Here is a 19,195-nt window from a genome sequence, read left to right as displayed (position 1 = left end):
AGGCTTATTTATAACACATTTAGATAGATTGAAATAAATTAATATTGTAAAAAACTTCACAAAATTTTCATAGGTTTACTATTTTGAAAGTTATTCTTTTTTATATACAAATTGTTCTATAATAGAAATAAAGCTCTGCACTGTAGCAGATTTTACTTTGTAGCCCCACCGTTCCATTGATGTATTTTGTTTGGCTACAGTCATTACCATATTTACTGAACAGTGTGTTGTTTTTGACTGTACTAAACAATCATTTTTCTACCTTAATCACGTTTTATAATATAACATAGATGTACTATAGAACCACCGATCTGACTCCATCAGTATTCATAAGTATTTTCTGTGACGGTATTTTAAAAGAATGCATATATTTATTTTTGTTATTTTACCTCAGGTATTTTAAAGGCCCTACTCCCAAAATTCGTATAGAAATGTTAAGTAGATTGAAATCCAGTTTAAAGCCTGGTCCGTGAGCACGTAAAATCCCGTCCAATGACACCAAGCTACCCATCCTTATCGCTCGCGCGTAATTATATTGCTGTCGCGACTGTGCGACGCGCGCCCGTAGTGAGTGTGCGAGCGCGACAGCAACATATCAAATCAAAATCAAATTTCTTTATTTGCGTAATTCCAGGTACATAAGTGGTCTTACATAGATTTGGTAAGTTTCACTGAAATTTGCTCGAACTAGGAAGCGTGCAAAAATTAAAAACAGTAGTATCGCAAATAATACCAACTCAAATAACAACATGATTACATAATTACGTGCGAGCGACAAGGATGGGCAGCTTGGGGTCATTGGACGGGATTCTACGTGCTCACGGACCAGGCTTTAGAAATCTACCTTGTCTATAAAATATTACAATATTTGTGAAAATTAAATAAAACTATTTAAAATAGGTTCTTGCAATATGCAAATATATGATATATTTTAAAGGGCTATTTGTGTGACGTCACAATTTTTATAAAATAAGAAATGTTTATTTGTTTGAAGTTTTGTCATCGCGACTGTATCGAAGAGGTTAACTGGTTTATGTTCAAATCAGCTGTATTGTAGTATTTATGTTGGAATAAAATATACAAATTCAAATGGTGTTTCATTTATATACCTTACGCAAGTTTTTAGCAGCTCTTCGGTAGATAATAAATTCTATTGAACATTTTTAAACGAAATTCATTACACCCGTAAATTATATTAAACTCAAAAACACAGAAACAACATATTATAATGTTCGCAATGTCACCTTTGGTTTAAATTACCATTGTAGTAGACGCAATAAAACTTCCTTTGTCCATTTAAAATGAACCCGGGGAGGTATGTCTATCTTTTTCTAACGTGTAGAGACGGTATCTACGTGTCCCTTTCTATCATTAACAATTTTAACCACTATGCTCTCCTGGTACTTTTTTAAATAATATGAATGAAGTTGAAGGCAGGTTGAAAATTGCAGCTGTCAATTTTGCGGACATTTGCGGCGGTCTACCCACAAAATAAAATTATCTGGGTTGAGTGAGATAGCGTATCCATTAGTCTCTTTCTAACATGTGGGACAAGGAAACACTCTTCTTAGTTCATGCACTCCTAGTACTTTTTGTTCATTATGAACGTTTCAAAGGCAGATTGTCTTTCTTTCTGCAAACATTTTTAATTTTTGTGGACCCGGGGAGGATTGGGTTGATGTTGAAAATGTTCTTTCATAGACAGGAATTAATCTTCTCATTCTTATGCACTCCTAGTACTTACAGACACACAGCAAATTTTTGAGACAGAAAAAATAGTGACAAGCTTTTTCCGTATTTGCTCCTAAATTTTCTCTAAGTATTGACCAAAAAATAAAGAGTGCATAATTATTAGGAAAATGTTCCATCATATTAGAAAGAGACTAATATATGCGCTATCTTACTCAATTATAATCGATTTTCTATTTTTTTTTGGTCAAACCAGCCTCCACCACGCCACGCGCCCTATGCCACGCGCCACGCCATCTATAGCATATAGATGACACACGCTGAACTGTCCCACCAAACTCAATGACAGGGGGGCGCTACTATTGTTCAACTATATGGTTTCCAACATGGCAAAAATCGGAACCAGCGATCCGGTATTGACGGTGGCGCCCCACTGTTAATGTCATGCATAGGACAGTTCAATATTTTGGAACTATACTCTCTAATCTGTGATCCATAGCGCCACGCCATCGCGCTACCAAAATGCCCGGCGGTGTTGCCCGTGTTCATGAAAGCACGATGAGTGTCAGCAGAAAAAGCTCAAAATATGCCTCAAAATTGAGCATATTGTTGAAAAAGTACCAGGAGCCCATAAACTACGAAGAGTGCTCTTGTATCCCATACATTAGAAAGAGATGAATGTATTGCTATCTCACTCAACAGCAAAAAAAATGATTTTGAGGGTAGATCACTGGCAGTGTTCGCGAACGCTGTGGTAAAAGTCAGTTTTGTTTCTCAATCTGCCTGCGAAAAACGTTTATACTTATGAAAAAGTACCAGGAGCACATGAACTACGAAGAGTGCTCTTGTATCCCACACATTAGAAAGAGTCGAATGTATTGCTATTTCATTCAACTGCAAAAAAAATATTTTGAGGGTGATCGCTGGCAGTGTTACCGGATCGCTGGTTCAGATTTTTGCCATGTTGGAAACCATATAGTTGAACGATGGTAGCGCCCCCCTGTCATTGAGTTTGGCGGGACAGTTCAGCGTGGGTCATCTATATCCTGTAAGAAAAGGACAAAATACGGCCCTCTCACTCACTCGTCTACCCATTCATCAATCAATTGCCGACCGGAACAAATATTTAAATAAAAGAACATCCGCTTCTAATTTGAATTTAAACTTGTCTATTCCTATGACATTTATACTGCGCCATCTAGTCTCAAACTAAGGAAAGCTTGTTTAATGAGGGTTTTCGCGAATGAAAGATCCGCTAGATGGCGGGACGTGGATTTGGGGTCTGACTGCTGCGTGATTGGTGGATTTTAACATATCTGTCAAGGTCATGTCAAAAATATCCAAAAATGCAGCATTTGGACCTCGCGTCTACGTATTGCCATCTGGCGGATTTTTCATTCGCGAAAACCCTCATTGGGCTATAAAGTAAGGTAAGAAGAAAAGGGTGATAAAATAAACGTGTTTTCGGATTAATCTTTCTTTATTTTCAGTTAAGCATAGAATAGTACAGTATCCCAAGTTTCCTGCCACTGGCAGATTCGCAAGCCTTCGCAATGGACTCGTAAGTAACACGTAAGTAACATACACAAAGTACGGCCAACAAAACTATCAAAACATTACAACTGCTTGCTCCATTACAATATCTGGTGTTTATGCGAGTAATTATCAACTAAAATTACTTAAAAACTAATCACATTACACATGATTTTGTTCTAATGCAGCGAATGTTACATATTAACAATTCCTCTTACGTTATCATTAAATAGGTAGTAATTGTTTTTCACTTGTCATGCAGTTAGTATGATTCTTTATACATATTTTTGGTAATAAATCATTTATATAGTTCAAACTTAACGTCTGATTCACAACGATACATTTAAAACGATAATGCAGAGTGCTGAATTGCAGATTTCTTAATTACTGATATATTTCTATATCTATGAATATACTATATTAGCATCAGTGCGAAGCGGGCTGATACCAGACTATGATATATTTGGATGGTGAGGTTCACAGTTACCACAGCACACTGCATTTTAAAATCACTCAGAACAAATAACAATGCTTTCAGATACGTTGGAATGTTAAACTAAATACACCTAAAGCTTTAATAGTACCAGAATACTGCCGCTTACAATATAAATACTTAATAACATAATACAATAACCCTAGTGCAGGCTTTGGCGGTATGCTGCAGATGCTTCTAACGTTTATAATAATCTCTGGTTCATCCAAACACAACTGACCGTCAAACAAAATGGTATTTTACATACACGTAACTCCAAAACGACAACACATCAATAAAATACAATACGGTTCAACTACACACGGCGTATTCACAGTCACATTAATAGCAATGGAATAGAATACACATTTATTTTACAACGGTATTTTGTAACGCTTTTAGTACGCCTTGTGTAGTCATACCATTACGGGTAAAACCACATAAAGTCAGGCCGACGTCTGTCACTCGATAAATACGCGTGACGCAAGTAGCGTGACAAATATCGAGTGACGCGAAGGCGCAGCACACGCGGCGCGAGTGCGAGTCTATTAATATCGGTGCAAAATGTCTAAGATAGATACTACACACTATTTAGAATAGTTTGTGGACACTTGAGCTCATTGGCGCCCGCACGCCGTAACACATTACATAATTTACCATCTTTATATAATAAGTCTTTTCTTCTACATTTAACAATAATTTGTTATATTTATAACCAATGTAATTTACGATTTATTTGTTTATAATGTACACAATTTTAAATTTGTTTCAGTGCTCAATATCATATTTTTATATATAAAATTCGTTGGCTACCTAAACGAGTGGTGTTAGCTATGAAGGTCAACTATATATAGATCTACAATAGGGAATGGAATATACTTTACACTTAGTGGCATGGAAACTGTCCAACGTTTTATTATAATAAAATTTTAATAACAAAATGAACTACATCGTTATCATTAATTTTCTTAATTAAACATGCATTCGATTAGTATAATTAACGTTGGAATGTGTTCCACGCCATTTAATGTTTTATAATAAATAGCAAAATCCCACGTGTCATTTACATTTTACATGACAAAAGTATTAAATACTTTGTAACATTTGTACATTAATCGGAATACGATTGTAAGTAAATGACACGCGCATCAAAATGCCAAGAATCGTAGCTACGAAACTAAGTTAAATCTAGGCGTCTAGGGAATATACTAAATTTGGATAAGGACTATAATATGCTCGCCAGCCGGTGGCCGCAAAAATCTACGATTAATTCCTTACGTGCCTTCATTGGTAGACAACCGTCTCGGTATCCACATAGATAAACTACAATAATAATTATTGCTTGAAACAATAATGACAAATTTAACGCGTGCAGACCGCAGCCCCAAGTAAAGGGAATTAGGGAAGCGCGAAAGTCACGAGCGAGATTCGAACCACGCGAGAGGGCTGCCGTGGTACAATGTACTTTATTAGAGTTATTTTAAAGTCAGTTTTATTATATCAAACTTATTGAAAGTTCATTCAGCATTGATATTACAAAAGAGACTTTACACCGTTTTAATAAAGACGATTCCACCTCGCTGCCAAATGAACTCGGCGGTTGAATCGTTACATAAAGTTACCACAATACAATACCAACATACTAAACCGACCTTTCTCAAAGAAAGGATAGATAGACACTACAATAGTTTCAAAAATATTAAGTCTTATAATATTTCCCGTATAATACATATTGATTAATTTCCGTTAATTATGTACAGAAGCGTTTTCGAAACAACGGAGTGTCCGTTGGGATAATTTAAGTGTTCTACTTTCGATGGATAACAGTTAGTTGAAGGGTTCCATACAAATTTCAAGTCTTTTGGTTGATTTCTACACTTGTAACACATTCCATTTTGGCCTCTTTTGTATAATATTACCCAACATCTAACTGTTATATCGAAATATCTAAGACAATAACAAGTAAAGTGTGACCGAAACCTTTGCTGTTCCCTACCTACAGTTGAATCTTTGTATCGCATATCGTAACTTACCGAGCACCAAACATGGTTTTCAGCATCCATCCTCAGTTTTTACTTACTGATCAAAATAGCAACTACGCTTTGAAATAATTTATTCATTTTTTGATCAGACATCAGTAAAAAGAGGGTAGTGTCCATAATTTCAATTCCATAACAGAGTAAATATACTCGCTTGCAAAATAACTGCTTATTAGGTATTTTAATCAATTGTAAATTTTGATGTATAGTTCAAACCAGTCACTATTAAGTTTATATTGTTTCACGAAGTTTGTATGTAACTTTTTGTATAGGCAATGAAGGATTGTATAAGAGCCGATTTCGTGTATTTTTGCATGCGAGTGTTGTTTAATATAATAAATCGGTGGGTTGAAAGAGGAACGGTGAAAATCTTAAACAGAGAAGTAACATTGATATTAGAAGTATTCGTGCAAACAATGAATTCTATTTTACAATCGTGATAAATGTCACATGAGAGAAAAATATAGGTAAAAAACGTGCTCATATTTAATTAATAACTTCGATACACTAATAAACGATTAAATACGAAAGAACCAGCATGAAAGCACCACTTAAATACTTAGTTAATTTTTTTGTTTTATAAAAATTGGAAGCCAATTTCTGTGTCTCGCAGTGTAATCGTGTGACACAAGTAAAATGAGTATTTTTGTGTTGCGTTTGAATAAGAAATTCACTTTGATTTTTTCAACAGTTTTGTATATTTTTATAAGAAAGTTATGCATTTTTTTGTAATATTACTTGCATTACACAATTACAACCCATATCAGTGACTTTTTCATCACAAGACACCGCTTTCGTTAATGTATTCATGATTTAACTTAATACAACATAATTGCTTAGCAATAATAACATTGTGATGACCACTTGTGTTACATAAAAACTTAACCCTCCTGGCTCAGTCGGGTAAAAACAATTGAACTAGTAATAAATACAGTTAAGCACAGAATACCATAATGGTTTTAATATGTCAAATCAAAGGGGTATATTAAATATACTCGTAAATAAGTAATAGACTGTTAGAAGCTATGCTGTAGCTCAAGGTGAGTGATGTGTTTGACGTTAGTGTTTGGTGCATGGTGTGTACGCATCACACCTCCTCCCGCACAAAAACATTCTGTGATCCACTTTCACAAATATTTAAATATTTTGATAATGAAACTGAAACTATTTCATCTATAAAAGGCTTTAGTATAAATTCATCTATAAATATAGCCTTTGGTTTGATACTGGTTGATAGACAGTTTAAAGTAGTCTGGTATCTTTGAGTACATTTTCATTAAAAATCAGTATAATCCGAGTCTCGTCAAGGTGAGAGTTAATAGGCATTTACTGCGCAGGTATGTACCATCCTAGATTGCATATCATTTAATATCATGTGTGATTGCGGTCAAATATCTGCTTTGTTCAGCATAAAAAATCAATGAAACAATTTATGTATTAAAAAGGGAACATATAAAAGTGGATCACAAACTTACCACATATTCTAACGATTCACATAAATGTTGAGCACAGATTTTGTGCACTCCAAATGTTTCCAGGCACAAAATCCCCGCTCAAGCACCGTACCGTTAGAATATAGCGTTAAGACAATGCGTTTGGTCCCGCGGGCGGAGGCGGCCGCGGCTTGCGTCAGTTGAGCGGTAGGCAGAACATGTGCTGCAGCAGCGTGGGGCGCCGCGCCGGCAGCTCCGAGCACACCGAGTCGTAGTCCGACGACGACGACTCCCCGCCGCCGCCCCCGTAGCCGTACGCCTGAAAGATGTCAATACTAGGTCACACTAGGCGTGTACAGCCGCCTACAGGCTGTCTGGGTCTTTGAGAGATGAACACAGAGACCCCAAAGTATGTGGAACCCAAGGGTGATGGAATAGATTACCATATAAAGATTGCAAAAGTTGAGGAATGCCTTACATGCATATTTAGGCAGTGTGGACATCTTATGGCTGTAATGAAATTAAAACAAAGCAGTCTTTGAAATGCCCCCATTATTTAGAAGTTAGGGGAAGAGTTGAATTCTTTGGACTTCTTCTGGCTTCGATTCAGTTCAATCTTGAATGATCTAAGTTCCATTATCAAGGTTAAAATTAAAATTGTATATTTGCCATTTTAGTAATAATTTAAGATAATTAATTAAGTTGGATTAATTATAATTTCTGAAATAATAATTTCGTATTTAGGAAAAGTACCTACCGCATTATTAGGCCAAGGGGATGGTCTCGGGTGTATTATCTCAAACTCGTTGACAAAACTAATAAATTGTATCATGATCATCATCATCATTTCAGCCATAGGACGTCCACTGCTGAACATAGGCCCTCCCCCAATGACTTCCACATCGCACGGTTGGTAGCGGCCCATATCCAGCGCCCTGCTACCTGTATATCAGGTCGTCGGTCCACCTTGTGGGTGGACGTCACACGCTGCGTTTTCCGGTACGCGGCCTCCATTCTAGAACCTTGCTGCCCCATCGGCCGTCAGTTCTGCGTACTATGTGCCCTGCCCACAGCCACTTCAGCTTGCTAATCCGTCGGGCTATGTCAGCGACTTGAATAAATTGTATGACATTGTGATAAACATTTCCTGTAGTCACATCTGCATTGGGTTTTAGGGGGGTGCGGCAACAGTGAAGCTGATAATCTCGAAATGTTTTTACAACAATCGACCTAAGGTCCTCTGCAACAAGGGTCATACCTGTATTGGGTCGGGGTTAGGGGCAGCAGTAGAGTTAGACCGAGTTGTACAACAATAGATCTTATGTACCAGTAATAAGGTTCATACCTGCATTGGGTCGTGATAGGGGAGTGCAAGAGTTAAGCTGAGTAGTTTACAAAAATAGATCTTATGTACCAGTAATAAGGGTCAAACCTGCATTGGGTCGTGGTAGGGGGGGATGCATCAGAGTTAGGTCGAGTAGCACAAAATGTTTTACAACAATAAACCTTATTTCATCAGTGATAAGGTCCATACCTGCATTGGGTCTTGGTAGGGGGATTCAGCACAGTTAGGTTGAGTAGCACAAACTGTTTATGCAACAATAAACCTTATTTCATCAGTGATAAGGTCCATACCTGCATTGGGTCGTGATAGGGGGACGCATCAGAGTTAGGTCGAGTAGCACAAAATGTTTTACAACAATATACCTTATGCAGTCAGTAATAGGGTCCATACCTGCATTGGGTCTTGGTAGACACAGTTAGGTCGAGTAGCACAAAATGTTTATGCAACAATAAACCTTATTTCATCAGTGATAAGGTCCATACCTGCATTGGGTCGTGGTAGGGGTGCAGCAGGCAGGCGTGCTGTCACACGCAATCCTCCAGCGACATCAGGAGCGGGTTCACGTACTCGAAGCCCTCGAACTCCGACTGGTCGATGTCGGCGATCACCGTGCTGGAAAGAATTTAAACACATTTAGACAGTGACAAAAACATACCCTAGCTAAATAAAAGTAATCTAACGCGTTCCTACTTTCAACAAAACTCTAAAACAAAAAAACAAAAAAAAAAAAACTCTAGACACTGTTTGTAGTATTTGGCACGATATCGAGCCTGCCCTGCTTTTGAATATGTTTGAAGAGTTGAGAAATGAGAATATGTTTTTGTATGTAGTTTTACTTCGCTCCGTGAAACGATAATCGAAATTAAATCTGTCACAATGGAGCAATACTCTATTATGTTATGACCGGCCGTCTCTATTTTGTAGTGCAGTATTTTTTGATCTTTGATATGTTTTACATCTTTCGGGCTTAGTATTTTCCAGGTGTTAAGCTACGCTTGCGGTCTGCAGTCTATGGATTTTGACCATTAATCATGATGATGATAGAGGATTATTATGAGTTGTGGAACTCACTCGTTGTCGGGCGTGAGGTGCACGGGCTCGTCGGTGAACTCGGGCGGGAAGTTGGCCAGGTCGCGCTCGCCCTCCAGCCGCGGCTTGAACGGAGGCACCACCTGCTTCTGCTCCAGCTGCAAGGGATAATCAACGTTGAGTTTATGAAGTTAAGGTTGGGAGTCGTTTGAGACTAGCCGCGGTTTGAACGGCGGCACCACCTGTTTCTGCTCCAGCTGCAAGGGATAATCAACGTTGAGTATATGAGCTTAGGGTTGGAAGTCGTTTAAGATTCTATAATGCAAGATCAGGTGATAATCAGGTCGCACTCGCTCTCCAGCCGCGGTTTGAACGGAGGCACCACCTGCTTCTGCTCCAGCTGCGAGAGAATATCAACGTTAGGTGTATGAGGTTTAGGTTGGGAATCGTTTAAGAGTGTACGCAAGATTCAGGTGATAATCAACGGAGACACCACCTGCTTTTCCTGCTCCAGCTGCGAGAGAATATCGATGTTGAGTGTATGAGCTTAGGGTTGGAAGTCGTTTGAGACTGTACGATGCGAGACTAGGAAGATCATGACTTCTGCTACAGCTGCGAGAGATTAACAACGTTGAGTGTATGAGCTTAGGGTTGGAAGTCGTTTGAGACTATAAAATGCAAGAATCAGGTCGCGCTCGCCCTCCAGCCGCGGCTTGAACGGCGGCACCACCTGCTTCTGCTCCAGCTGCGAGAGAATATCAGCGTTAGATGTATGAGGTTAAGGTTGAAAGTCGTTTGAAACGAGCCGCGGCTTGAACGGCGACACAACCTGCTTCTGTTCCAGCTGCAAGGGATAATCGACGTTGAGTGTATGAGGTTAGGGTTGGGAGTCGTTTGAGACTAGCCGCGGCTTGAACGGCGGCACCACCTGTTTCTGCTACAGCTGCAAGGGATAATCGAAGTTGAGTGTATGAGGTTTAGGTTGAAGACGTTTAAGACTAGGCGCAATAAAGTACACATATAATGCAGTGGTATTGTAGCTAAGTATGTCGCTATAACAACAGTGTTGATAGCATTGTTGTGATCCGGCAGTTGGAAATAAGATAGCCAGTTCCTGAGATTAAGGATTCCAGATGAAGCTCGCTTTCACCTTCGTTCTGATCCTTTCCATCAGGTGAGATGCAGGCCAAGAGCTTCCTCTTTTTTATGCAGAACAAGGCAGGTATTTGACCGCGATCGCACCTGATGTTAAGTGAGATGCAGTACTAGGATGCTTTATACCTGCCCTATAAGTGCCTATTCACTCTCGCCTTGAAAATGCCCAGATTATGTTCGGGGAAGACAGCAGCAAGCAGCGAATTCCAGTACATAACTGTCGTGTCAAGCCGGAAGACGTAGTGTGGGCAGGCTCTCCACTAGGTGGACCGACTATCTGGTGAATGTCGCGGGAAGTATGGATTTGGGCAGCACAGGATCGGTCTTTATGAAAATCCTTGGGGAGGCCTTTGTCCAGCAATGGACGTCATTTGGCTGTAACGAATGAACCACTCACCATCTCCCACTCGATGCTCTTGAAGAAGGGGTGGTTGACGATGTCCAGGAAGCCGTTCTCGCCGCAGCCGAGCCGCTCCACCGGGCTCTTGTTGAGGAAGCCCTTCAGCACCGACGCCGCCTTGACCGACAGCGAGCGGGGGATACGGATCGTCTTCTCTAGGATCACCTGGAATGGAGAAGGTAATGGGTTAATGTGGTGATAGGGTGTTCGGATTGTCACACTATGTACCTAGCCATAACTAAATGCTATTACCACCATGACAAATATATGCTTTTACAGTGAGGAGTATCGTTGTTATAAATAGGCCCGGTATCCACTAAGACGCAACGGAGCGGAGAAATGTTTTGAATAACCAAATTAGATTGAATGACATTGACAGAATGGAAATCGGGCCTTAATGACAGTTGGCACCACTGGCAAATGACAGGAACGTATTGTACAGTGACGCTATTCTGATGAGTGCAAATACGTTAATCTTCCTACCGCTTTAGCGCTCACCGCTGTCTTAGCAACCAGCGAGTGACAGTACTTTACTCTACATTGGCGTAAATTGGCGAGGACAAAGCTCTCATTACATTATGATACAAAATATTTTAGCTTGATGTGCTGTCGTACACGGTGTTAGCTTATTCGACATTAAGAACTCAGCATTTGATGAGACGATGATAAATAACATTCTCATCTTTACCTGCAATACATATTTCTCTAAGTTCTGGTCTCGTCCGTATAAAGCAGAACAAAAAATGTGTCATAAATAATTTGATAAAAAAGTGTCATAAACATAAAGATAAATACATTATTTTAAACAAATTAACAAAATTAGAAACTGTCCAGTAATCTCGTTTAGGTATCACCAATCAGTCTACGCTGAAGCCGTCTCCTCGCAGGAGCTGTCAGGATCCTGTCTGCTGTCAAAATCAGTCTCACCTGGAAGAGATAGTCTTCAGTATTCTGGTCGGGGTTGTCAGCCGCCTGCGCGATGTCGAAGGGCGAGCGTCCAGCCAACATCTCATAATATGTGAGCACTCCAAGCGCCTACTAGTCCACGCTAAAGTCAGGAGCTGTCAGTATCCTCTCACCTGGAAGAGATAGTCCTTCGTGTTCTGCCGAAACGCGAGCGTCCAGCTAACATCTCATATGTGAGCACTTCAAACGCCCAACAGTCTACGCTAAAGCCATACTCCTCGCCAGGAGCTGTCAGGATTTTATACCTGTCAGTATCCTCTCACCTGGAAAAGGTAGTCCTCAGTATTCTGGTCGGGATTATCAGCAGCCTGCGCGATGTCGAAGGGCGAGCGTCCGGCTAAAATCTCATATGTGAGCACTCCAAGTGCCCACCAGTCCACGCTGAAGCCGTCTCCTAGCCTTGAACTGTAACTATCCTCTCACCTGGAAAAGGTAGTCCTCAGTATTCTGGTCGGGGTTATCGGCAGCCTGCGCGATGTCGAAGGGCGAGCGTCCAGCCAACATCTCATATGTGAGGACTCCAAGCGCCCACCAGTCCACGCTGAAGCCATACTCCTCGCCTCGGAGAATCTCGGGCGCAATGTAGTTGGGCGTCCCGCAGAAAGTCGATGTCGTGTCGCCGGGTCGGACGCCCTCCTGGAAACAGTTAATCAAATTGATACTCCGATACGAAAGCGATGTAGTTCGGATTGTGACCGCGTCATGTCACCGGATCCTGGAGACGAGGCGAAGGTAAACATGAATATTCAGTTGAAAAAAGTTCTGTGTCAGGCCCGATTTCTACCAAAATCGAGACGTGACGTAAGGAAACGGGACGTTTATTTAACCGTATCGTCTTCGCCGAGTTTCAATGGAAATCTCTTCAGACGGAATTGACTACTTGGTTCGAGCTATTCCCGTCGACTACCCCATAAAGGGATGGGCTTTTAAGTCACCGTTTAGGGCGTGAAGCGGAGAAAAACTTTATAGCTTTTTGTACAAAATATGTAGGTCACACTTAGCAGGACGGAGTGAAGCGGGGACACGAGAAAACTCATCTTTTCATCTGTAATCTCGATTTGTGTTCAAGATCAAGTCAAATACCTTGCACATGCCGTAGTCGGTGAGCTTGATGTGCCCCTCGTGATCCAGCAACACGTTGTCGAGCTTGAGGTCGCGGTAGATGACGCCGCGCTCGTGCAAGAAGTGCAGCGCCAGGGATATCTCAGCCGCGTAGAACCGCGCGTGCTCCTCTGGTAAACGTCGCTGGCGTTGCATGTGGAACCTGAGGGAATAAGTTTGTGTTAAAATGGATATGTTTTATGCTTGCTAACCTGGGGTTTACCAACCGTAATTGGTTGTTTTACGGTTGGTTTGTTATTTGGGACAAGTTTTACGCGTTGTTAAATAAGAAACAGAACAAGATTGGTCATAATAATGTCAGAGAAATGAAGAAAGTCTAGCAAACGGGTTCTCGAATTGAGACTATGTTCTTGGTAGACGTGGCGTGATAGTGGGAGAGCCTGCTTTGTGACGTTCCTTGGGGAATACCTACGTTGAATATCAGACTAATAGTAGAGCCACCCTCATTCTTATCGTGGATGTCAATAGACGCGACTAAGGGAAACATATGCGAATATCAAGCTCGTCAACCCATCTGGTCAGCGTGGGGAATGTAGGTCAAATCTTTCTTGCCTCTAGTAAAGGAGAGGAACGTTCTCCTGCATTGGAGACTAATGGCTAATGGGCAGGCCTCCTACTAGGTGGACCGACGATCTGGTGAAGGTCGCGGGAAGAGCCTGGATGCGGTCAGCGCAGGACCGTTCATTGTGGACAACCTTGGGTGAGGCCTTTGTTCAGCAGTGGACGTCATTTCAGGCTGAAACGAACGAAGGATGAAGATTTCTTCTTGAGACTTCAACTCACATGAGATCCCCGCCCCTGACGAACTCGATGACGAAGAACAGCCGGCTGGGCGTCTGGAAGCAGGAGTGCAGCCCCACCAGGAAGGGGTGGTTGGAGGCGGTCTCGAACACGTGCTTCTCCGTCTGCACCCAGTCGATGTCCTCGTCCTTCACCAGGGCCGCGTTGAGAACCGAAGGTAGGTGGAGCAAACGGGTTCTCGAATGGAGACCACGTCTTGGCACACGTAGAGAAGGATAGTTACCAGTTCGATGGACCTACTTAAGAAGCTTTCAGCAGCTGGATGAAAAAAAACGGGAGATCCTGGTTTGTGGTGTTCCTTAAGGGAGACTCACGTCGAGCAGTGACCTACCATTGGCTGACATGAAGATATAAGTAAAACGGAGCTATGTGGTTCCGTCTGGACTCTTCCCGTTGATGTCGTAAGATGAGACTAACAATGACATACCATAAAAAAACATCTTAGGAGACTAAGGCCCAGTTTTTTGATTCATGGTTAAAATAACAAATTGTTAAATTTTGCTACTAATGGTTAAATATTAACAAAATGTTAACTGATAGTTATAAAATGTACTAAAAGTCAAGCTAACCATTGTTCGAAAAACATTTTTTTCTGATATTTAACCACTTGTCATTTGACATCTGTCAAATTTGACTATAGTTCCAAAATACTGGACTGTCCTGTCGATGACATTGACAGTGGGGCGCCACCGTCAATACCGGATCGCTGGTTCAGATTTTTGCCATGTTGGAAACCATATAGTTGAGCGATGGTAGCGCCCCCCTGTCATTGAGTTTGGTGGGACAGTTCAGCGTGGGTCAGCTATATTGGTTATTTTAACTACGAATCAAAAAACCGGGCCTTAGGGAAGAAATATGCGAACACGATTCCTCGACAACTGGTCTCGCCAATGTGGGGTGGGTAGGCCAAATCCTCCCTTAGAGAGTGTCATTCTGCAGTGGACTAAATGACCTGGTGATGATAATGGGGAAGATAAAGGAGACTTCGACTCACATGAGATCCCCGCCCCTCACGAACTCGATGACGAAGAACAGCCGGCTGGGCGTCTGGAAGCAGGAGTGCAGCCCCACCAGGAAGGGGTGGTTGGAGGCGGTCTCGAACACGTGCTTCTCCGTCTGCACCCAGTCGATGTCCTCGTCGTCCGTCACCAGGGCCTTCTTGATGACTTTCATGGCGTACACGCGTTTTGTTCGCTTCAGCTCCACCATCAGCACCTGGGGACGTAAGAAATGAAAAACATTATGAATCTGTTTGGAAATAAGTTGTATGGAAATTGTAGTTTTGGGATTTTCCACCTCTCGTTCGCATCACTGCAACTTCTGTAAAGCCTGGGATTAACAGTTTGTTCGCCAATGAAATCTTACCAAAAGTTAAGTTCTTAGAATCAGCAACGAAATTAATCAGACAAAATTAGGAGGAGTTCGATATTAGACGAGCGCTGTAGCGAAGACTATCGCGAAATATCAGACACATGACATCATCGTTAAGGCGAGCGCTTGGTTATACGGTTCCGGTCTATCAGGTCCATACCTTGGCGTATGACCCGCGGCCGATGACCCGGATCAGCTCGAAGTCCTCGAGCGAGTACTGGCGCTGCGAGCCCGGCTCCAGGTCCTCGCGGGGCAGCAGGCTGGCGGGCGCCGGCGCCGGCGGCGTCTCCGGCAGCGGAGGCTCGGGCTCTGCCCTCGACCTGGAATATTACGACAGCTGGAGTTAGTTGAATATTGATGGTTCAGGAATGCAAGGTTCTGGAATGGAGGCCGCATATCGGAAAACGCAGCGTAGGACGTCCTCCCACAAGATGGACCGACGACTTCATAAAGGTAGCAGGAAGGTGCTGGACGCAGGCCGCTACCAACCGGGCAACATGGAGAGCATTGGGGGAGGCCTATGTTCAGCAGTGGAGCATCCTATGACTGAGATGATGATGATGATGATTGACGGAAGCTCGATTCAGATTCTTTCGTCAAGCGCAAGAATTTTCCATCTTTTGAGCGTTTTGTGTCTCTGTTTGTCAACACTCAACAGTTCCAGCCAGTGAATTTTGGTGTTTGTCACATCTTTGTTTATATTCTAGTTATTATGGAGTGGTAAAGCAAGTGTTACCTGACAGAAGAGGCCCGTCCGAGCGTGCTTTCCCCGTTAGCGTCATCCTTAACCTCGACCGGGTCCACGTGCTCGTTGGAGCACGGCTTCTGGACCAGCTTGTGGCACTTCTTGTGCACCAGCAGCTTGCACTGGATGCACTTGAAGCCTTGCCGCCCGAGGCCCCATATCCGATCCTGGCAGAAGGCACAGAAGGCGCGCTGGAAGGTAATAGAGAGTTTGATTAGGATATGATGTGATGTAAGTCATTTAAAAACATAATCCTCCTGCCACAGTCGTGTAAAAAAAGATAGGAGACAAATAGCTTCTGTCTCTACAGGATAGGTTTGACAATTTGCAGGTACTCATTTAAATAGTCCAAACAAACGATATTTTTTATTTGATTTTGGTAGAGCGTGATCCTTAGAAATAAATTGTAGACCAATTTGCCTACCAATTTTTTTTTCAGTACGCTTATGATTATGGAATATAGGAAACGCAATTTTAAAAAGACAAGTATCACAGAAATCTCAAAATTATTAGCAGTTAGTTCAACAAAGGCATGTTTGAAAGCTGGGGATTTTCGTGAAAGTATAACTCAGTGATGTCTTGTACAGTAATGCCAAATACATGTAGTATCTGTCTTTTGGTGACTACATGAGCTTACTTATTTTATAGAATCATCTATTGTCTTGCGTGATCAGTGGATACGATTGACTGACTGATATAAGTGAGTATAACAATCAAGAACTTACTCTATTAAACCTTTTCGCTTGGAAGATGTGTCCATTGACTCGGTAGAGCTTCCGCCACCGCCTCGCTCCTCTTCTGTATATGCTCCCTGGAACACAAAACAATAACAGTAAGCCTAAATCTACGATTACATAGTGCATTTGTTACATAACAACACTATCATGTTCTCTTCTTAAGGATTCGCCAAACTGGATGCGGTCTGCGGTCAGGCCAAAGTAATCATACATTAAGTGGCCTGTATTTGATTGAGCTGACCGCAGATCGCATCCAGTGTCATAAATACTTGAAACTGCGCAAACGTTTGGAAAAACATAACCCTCCTTAGTGCGCAGTCGGGTAAAAAGTTGTTAAAAATGTTACGGAGTTTTGCGGTAAAATACGTACAAAAAACATACAGACGAATTTAATATTTATGTAAAACTAGCTGACCCGGCGAACTTCGTACCACCTTAGCGTAGAGATTTTCTTAATATTTTTTTCCGTAAGAACCATCCTTGGACTTCCACAAACATTTAAAAAAAAGAATTATCGAAATCGGTTCAGCCGTTCACACGTGATGCCGTGACAACGCGAAACGGGTTTCATTTTTATATATATAGATGTGCGGAAATGTTATATCGTGCGAAAATAACTGTTTAACTCGCTTTTCGTCCATTTCAGGCGATTTCAAAATATTACCCGCAAATATTTGTTATTCGTTCGATTGGCAAGCCCTCTGATCGAATTGTGTTTATGTTTGCGAGGGGTATAAGCCACGATGGCACACGTAGGCGTTGCGTTAAATATTGCCGAGCCGGCATGTCGAGTCGATGAAACGTCAACAAAGGTACTGATATTTTGCTTTGCTCTGGTGGCTTCTGCCCTGTGTTGTTTGGAAGAGATCGCTTCGTGGCGATAAAGATGTCTAATCTTGTAGGTAGAGGTGTCTATCTATTTGCTCATCGCATTTTAGATGATTGATTTGTGCTTTACGATGACTCAAAGGGAGTTTACATGAACGTTGATAACGTGAATCAAAACTAAAATTACGTTTATAAAGCCGAACCAACTCATTTTTACAATGTATTTTTATAAGTTAGTAGGTACTCTTCTTATCGGACTTCAGAAACAAAAACAATTACCACTAAGTAAGTAAATACCCAATTCGAATATCTAAATAACAATACATTCGATAAATATTTCATTGGAAATAAAAACAAATATTTGACAGGCAATAAAGGAGTTTCTGATACGATAAACAGGTATACATTAAATTCTTATTTAAAAAAAAAGTTGCAGAAAAAAGTTTTTTCTGTCAGAAAAGTACGGATCACCTGTCAAATACTTCGCTATCTGGATGGAGCAAGACATCTACTTGGTCCGGCATGGCCCGCGTCGACGCCCCGGCTCGAAAGGATGTGAACTGTGACTTATCGATGTTATCTTATCGATTCGGCCGATTCGGATTACCGAGAAGTGGGCGTTGACCACTGATACGAAGTTCCGATTGAAGAAAATAAATACTTTTCATTATTTGAAGATGTTTAAGTTTGAGAGGGACTGGCTGGATTTTGAAATCTGAACGGAGTGCGTTACGGTCTCCAAATATTATAAATAAACTATTTCCTGATTTACTACACTTTGATCTTAGCCAAAAGGCCGAGAAGCGACGGTCTTTCTATGAGTCAAGCTGTAGATCCTGGCTACACAGGAGTTGCAGCGGTGGGAACGAGAGGTGGGAGTAGTCCCGTATTTCCTCCTGATTTTTCTCTTTAGTCATTTTCTTGTAAGATCTTGCTTATCACATTTTATTACTAGGTCAAAAAGAAGAACGTATACTCTTTGGGGTTTGATTCCCCTTAGAGTTTTGAAAGCCAGACACAGGTGGACATCAGGGTGGTGATCCCATAAGGGAGCATTCAAGTATTACGAAACGCAATTTGAGGGGGAGGGGGGGTCTCGTAAAACGTTACGATGCGTTACAGGGGCGGGAGGGGGACTTACTTACAAGACGTTACGTAACATTGTTTCTTTTTTTAAATAAATATTTAGGGAATTAAAACTCCCAAATTGGCAACCCTTTTCGTTTACGTTTTACGGGGAATCCTTCGTTTGTATATAGTCTGGTCGTCATTTTTCATTTGCTTGGGTCGACGAAGACAAATTTGATGCAAGTGGCTTGACAATTGCAGAACCGTCTTCGTCTGCACTCCGGGTGCCAGTGATGAAAGAATCTGAGTGGCTAGCAAACCCGTTGACAGAGGAGCGTTAATTTCAATCGAATTGTTTTTATAGACCTACTTAGATACTTGGTTAATAATTAATTATTTTTTTAATTTTGTTAAGAATACGAATTTATTTCGAGTAAAATGTTTAATTTCAGTTGGGTTTCT

At 41.4% G+C, this 19,195-nt stretch overlaps 1 protein-coding gene across 3 annotated transcripts; it reads right to left on the bottom strand.

Annotated features, from left to right (window-relative positions):
• Positions 1-7,267: 7,267 nt before the first annotated feature.
• aPKC (protein kinase C iota type) lies at positions 7,268-18,211 on the bottom strand. 3 transcript variants are annotated; one of them, XM_028323064.1, is made up of 11 exons: positions 18,137-18,211; positions 16,826-16,911; positions 16,092-16,291; positions 15,516-15,675; positions 14,979-15,199; positions 13,145-13,325; positions 12,485-12,697; positions 11,093-11,260; positions 9,583-9,698; positions 8,994-9,123; positions 7,268-7,485 (listed from the first exon to the last, which is right to left on the bottom strand). In XM_028323064.1, the coding sequence occupies exons 1-10, from the start codon at positions 18,171-18,173 to the stop codon at positions 9,036-9,038; spliced, it is 1,470 nt and encodes a 489-aa protein (XP_028178865.1). In that variant the 5' UTR covers positions 18,174-18,211; the 3' UTR covers positions 7,268-7,485; positions 8,994-9,035. The 3 variants fall into 3 exon arrangements, with proteins under 3 accessions (XP_028178865.1, XP_028178868.1, XP_028178866.1); XM_028323067.1 differs by lacking the exons at positions 7,268-7,485; positions 8,994-9,123; positions 9,583-9,698 and adding an exon at positions 9,790-9,940; XM_028323065.1 differs by lacking the exons at positions 7,268-7,485; positions 8,994-9,123; positions 9,583-9,698 and adding an exon at positions 9,964-10,285.
• Positions 18,212-19,195: the final 984 nt, after the last annotated feature.

Source organism: Ostrinia furnacalis, unplaced genomic scaffold (genome assembly GCF_004193835.3).
Source record: "Ostrinia furnacalis isolate ACB-3 unplaced genomic scaffold, ASM419383v2 OfSCF0606, whole genome shotgun sequence".
Classification (NCBI taxonomy): Eukaryota; Metazoa; Arthropoda; class Insecta; order Lepidoptera; family Crambidae; genus Ostrinia; species Ostrinia furnacalis.
Note: the sequence above shows the minus strand (reverse complement) of the source record. Positions and strands in the feature narration are given on the sequence as shown.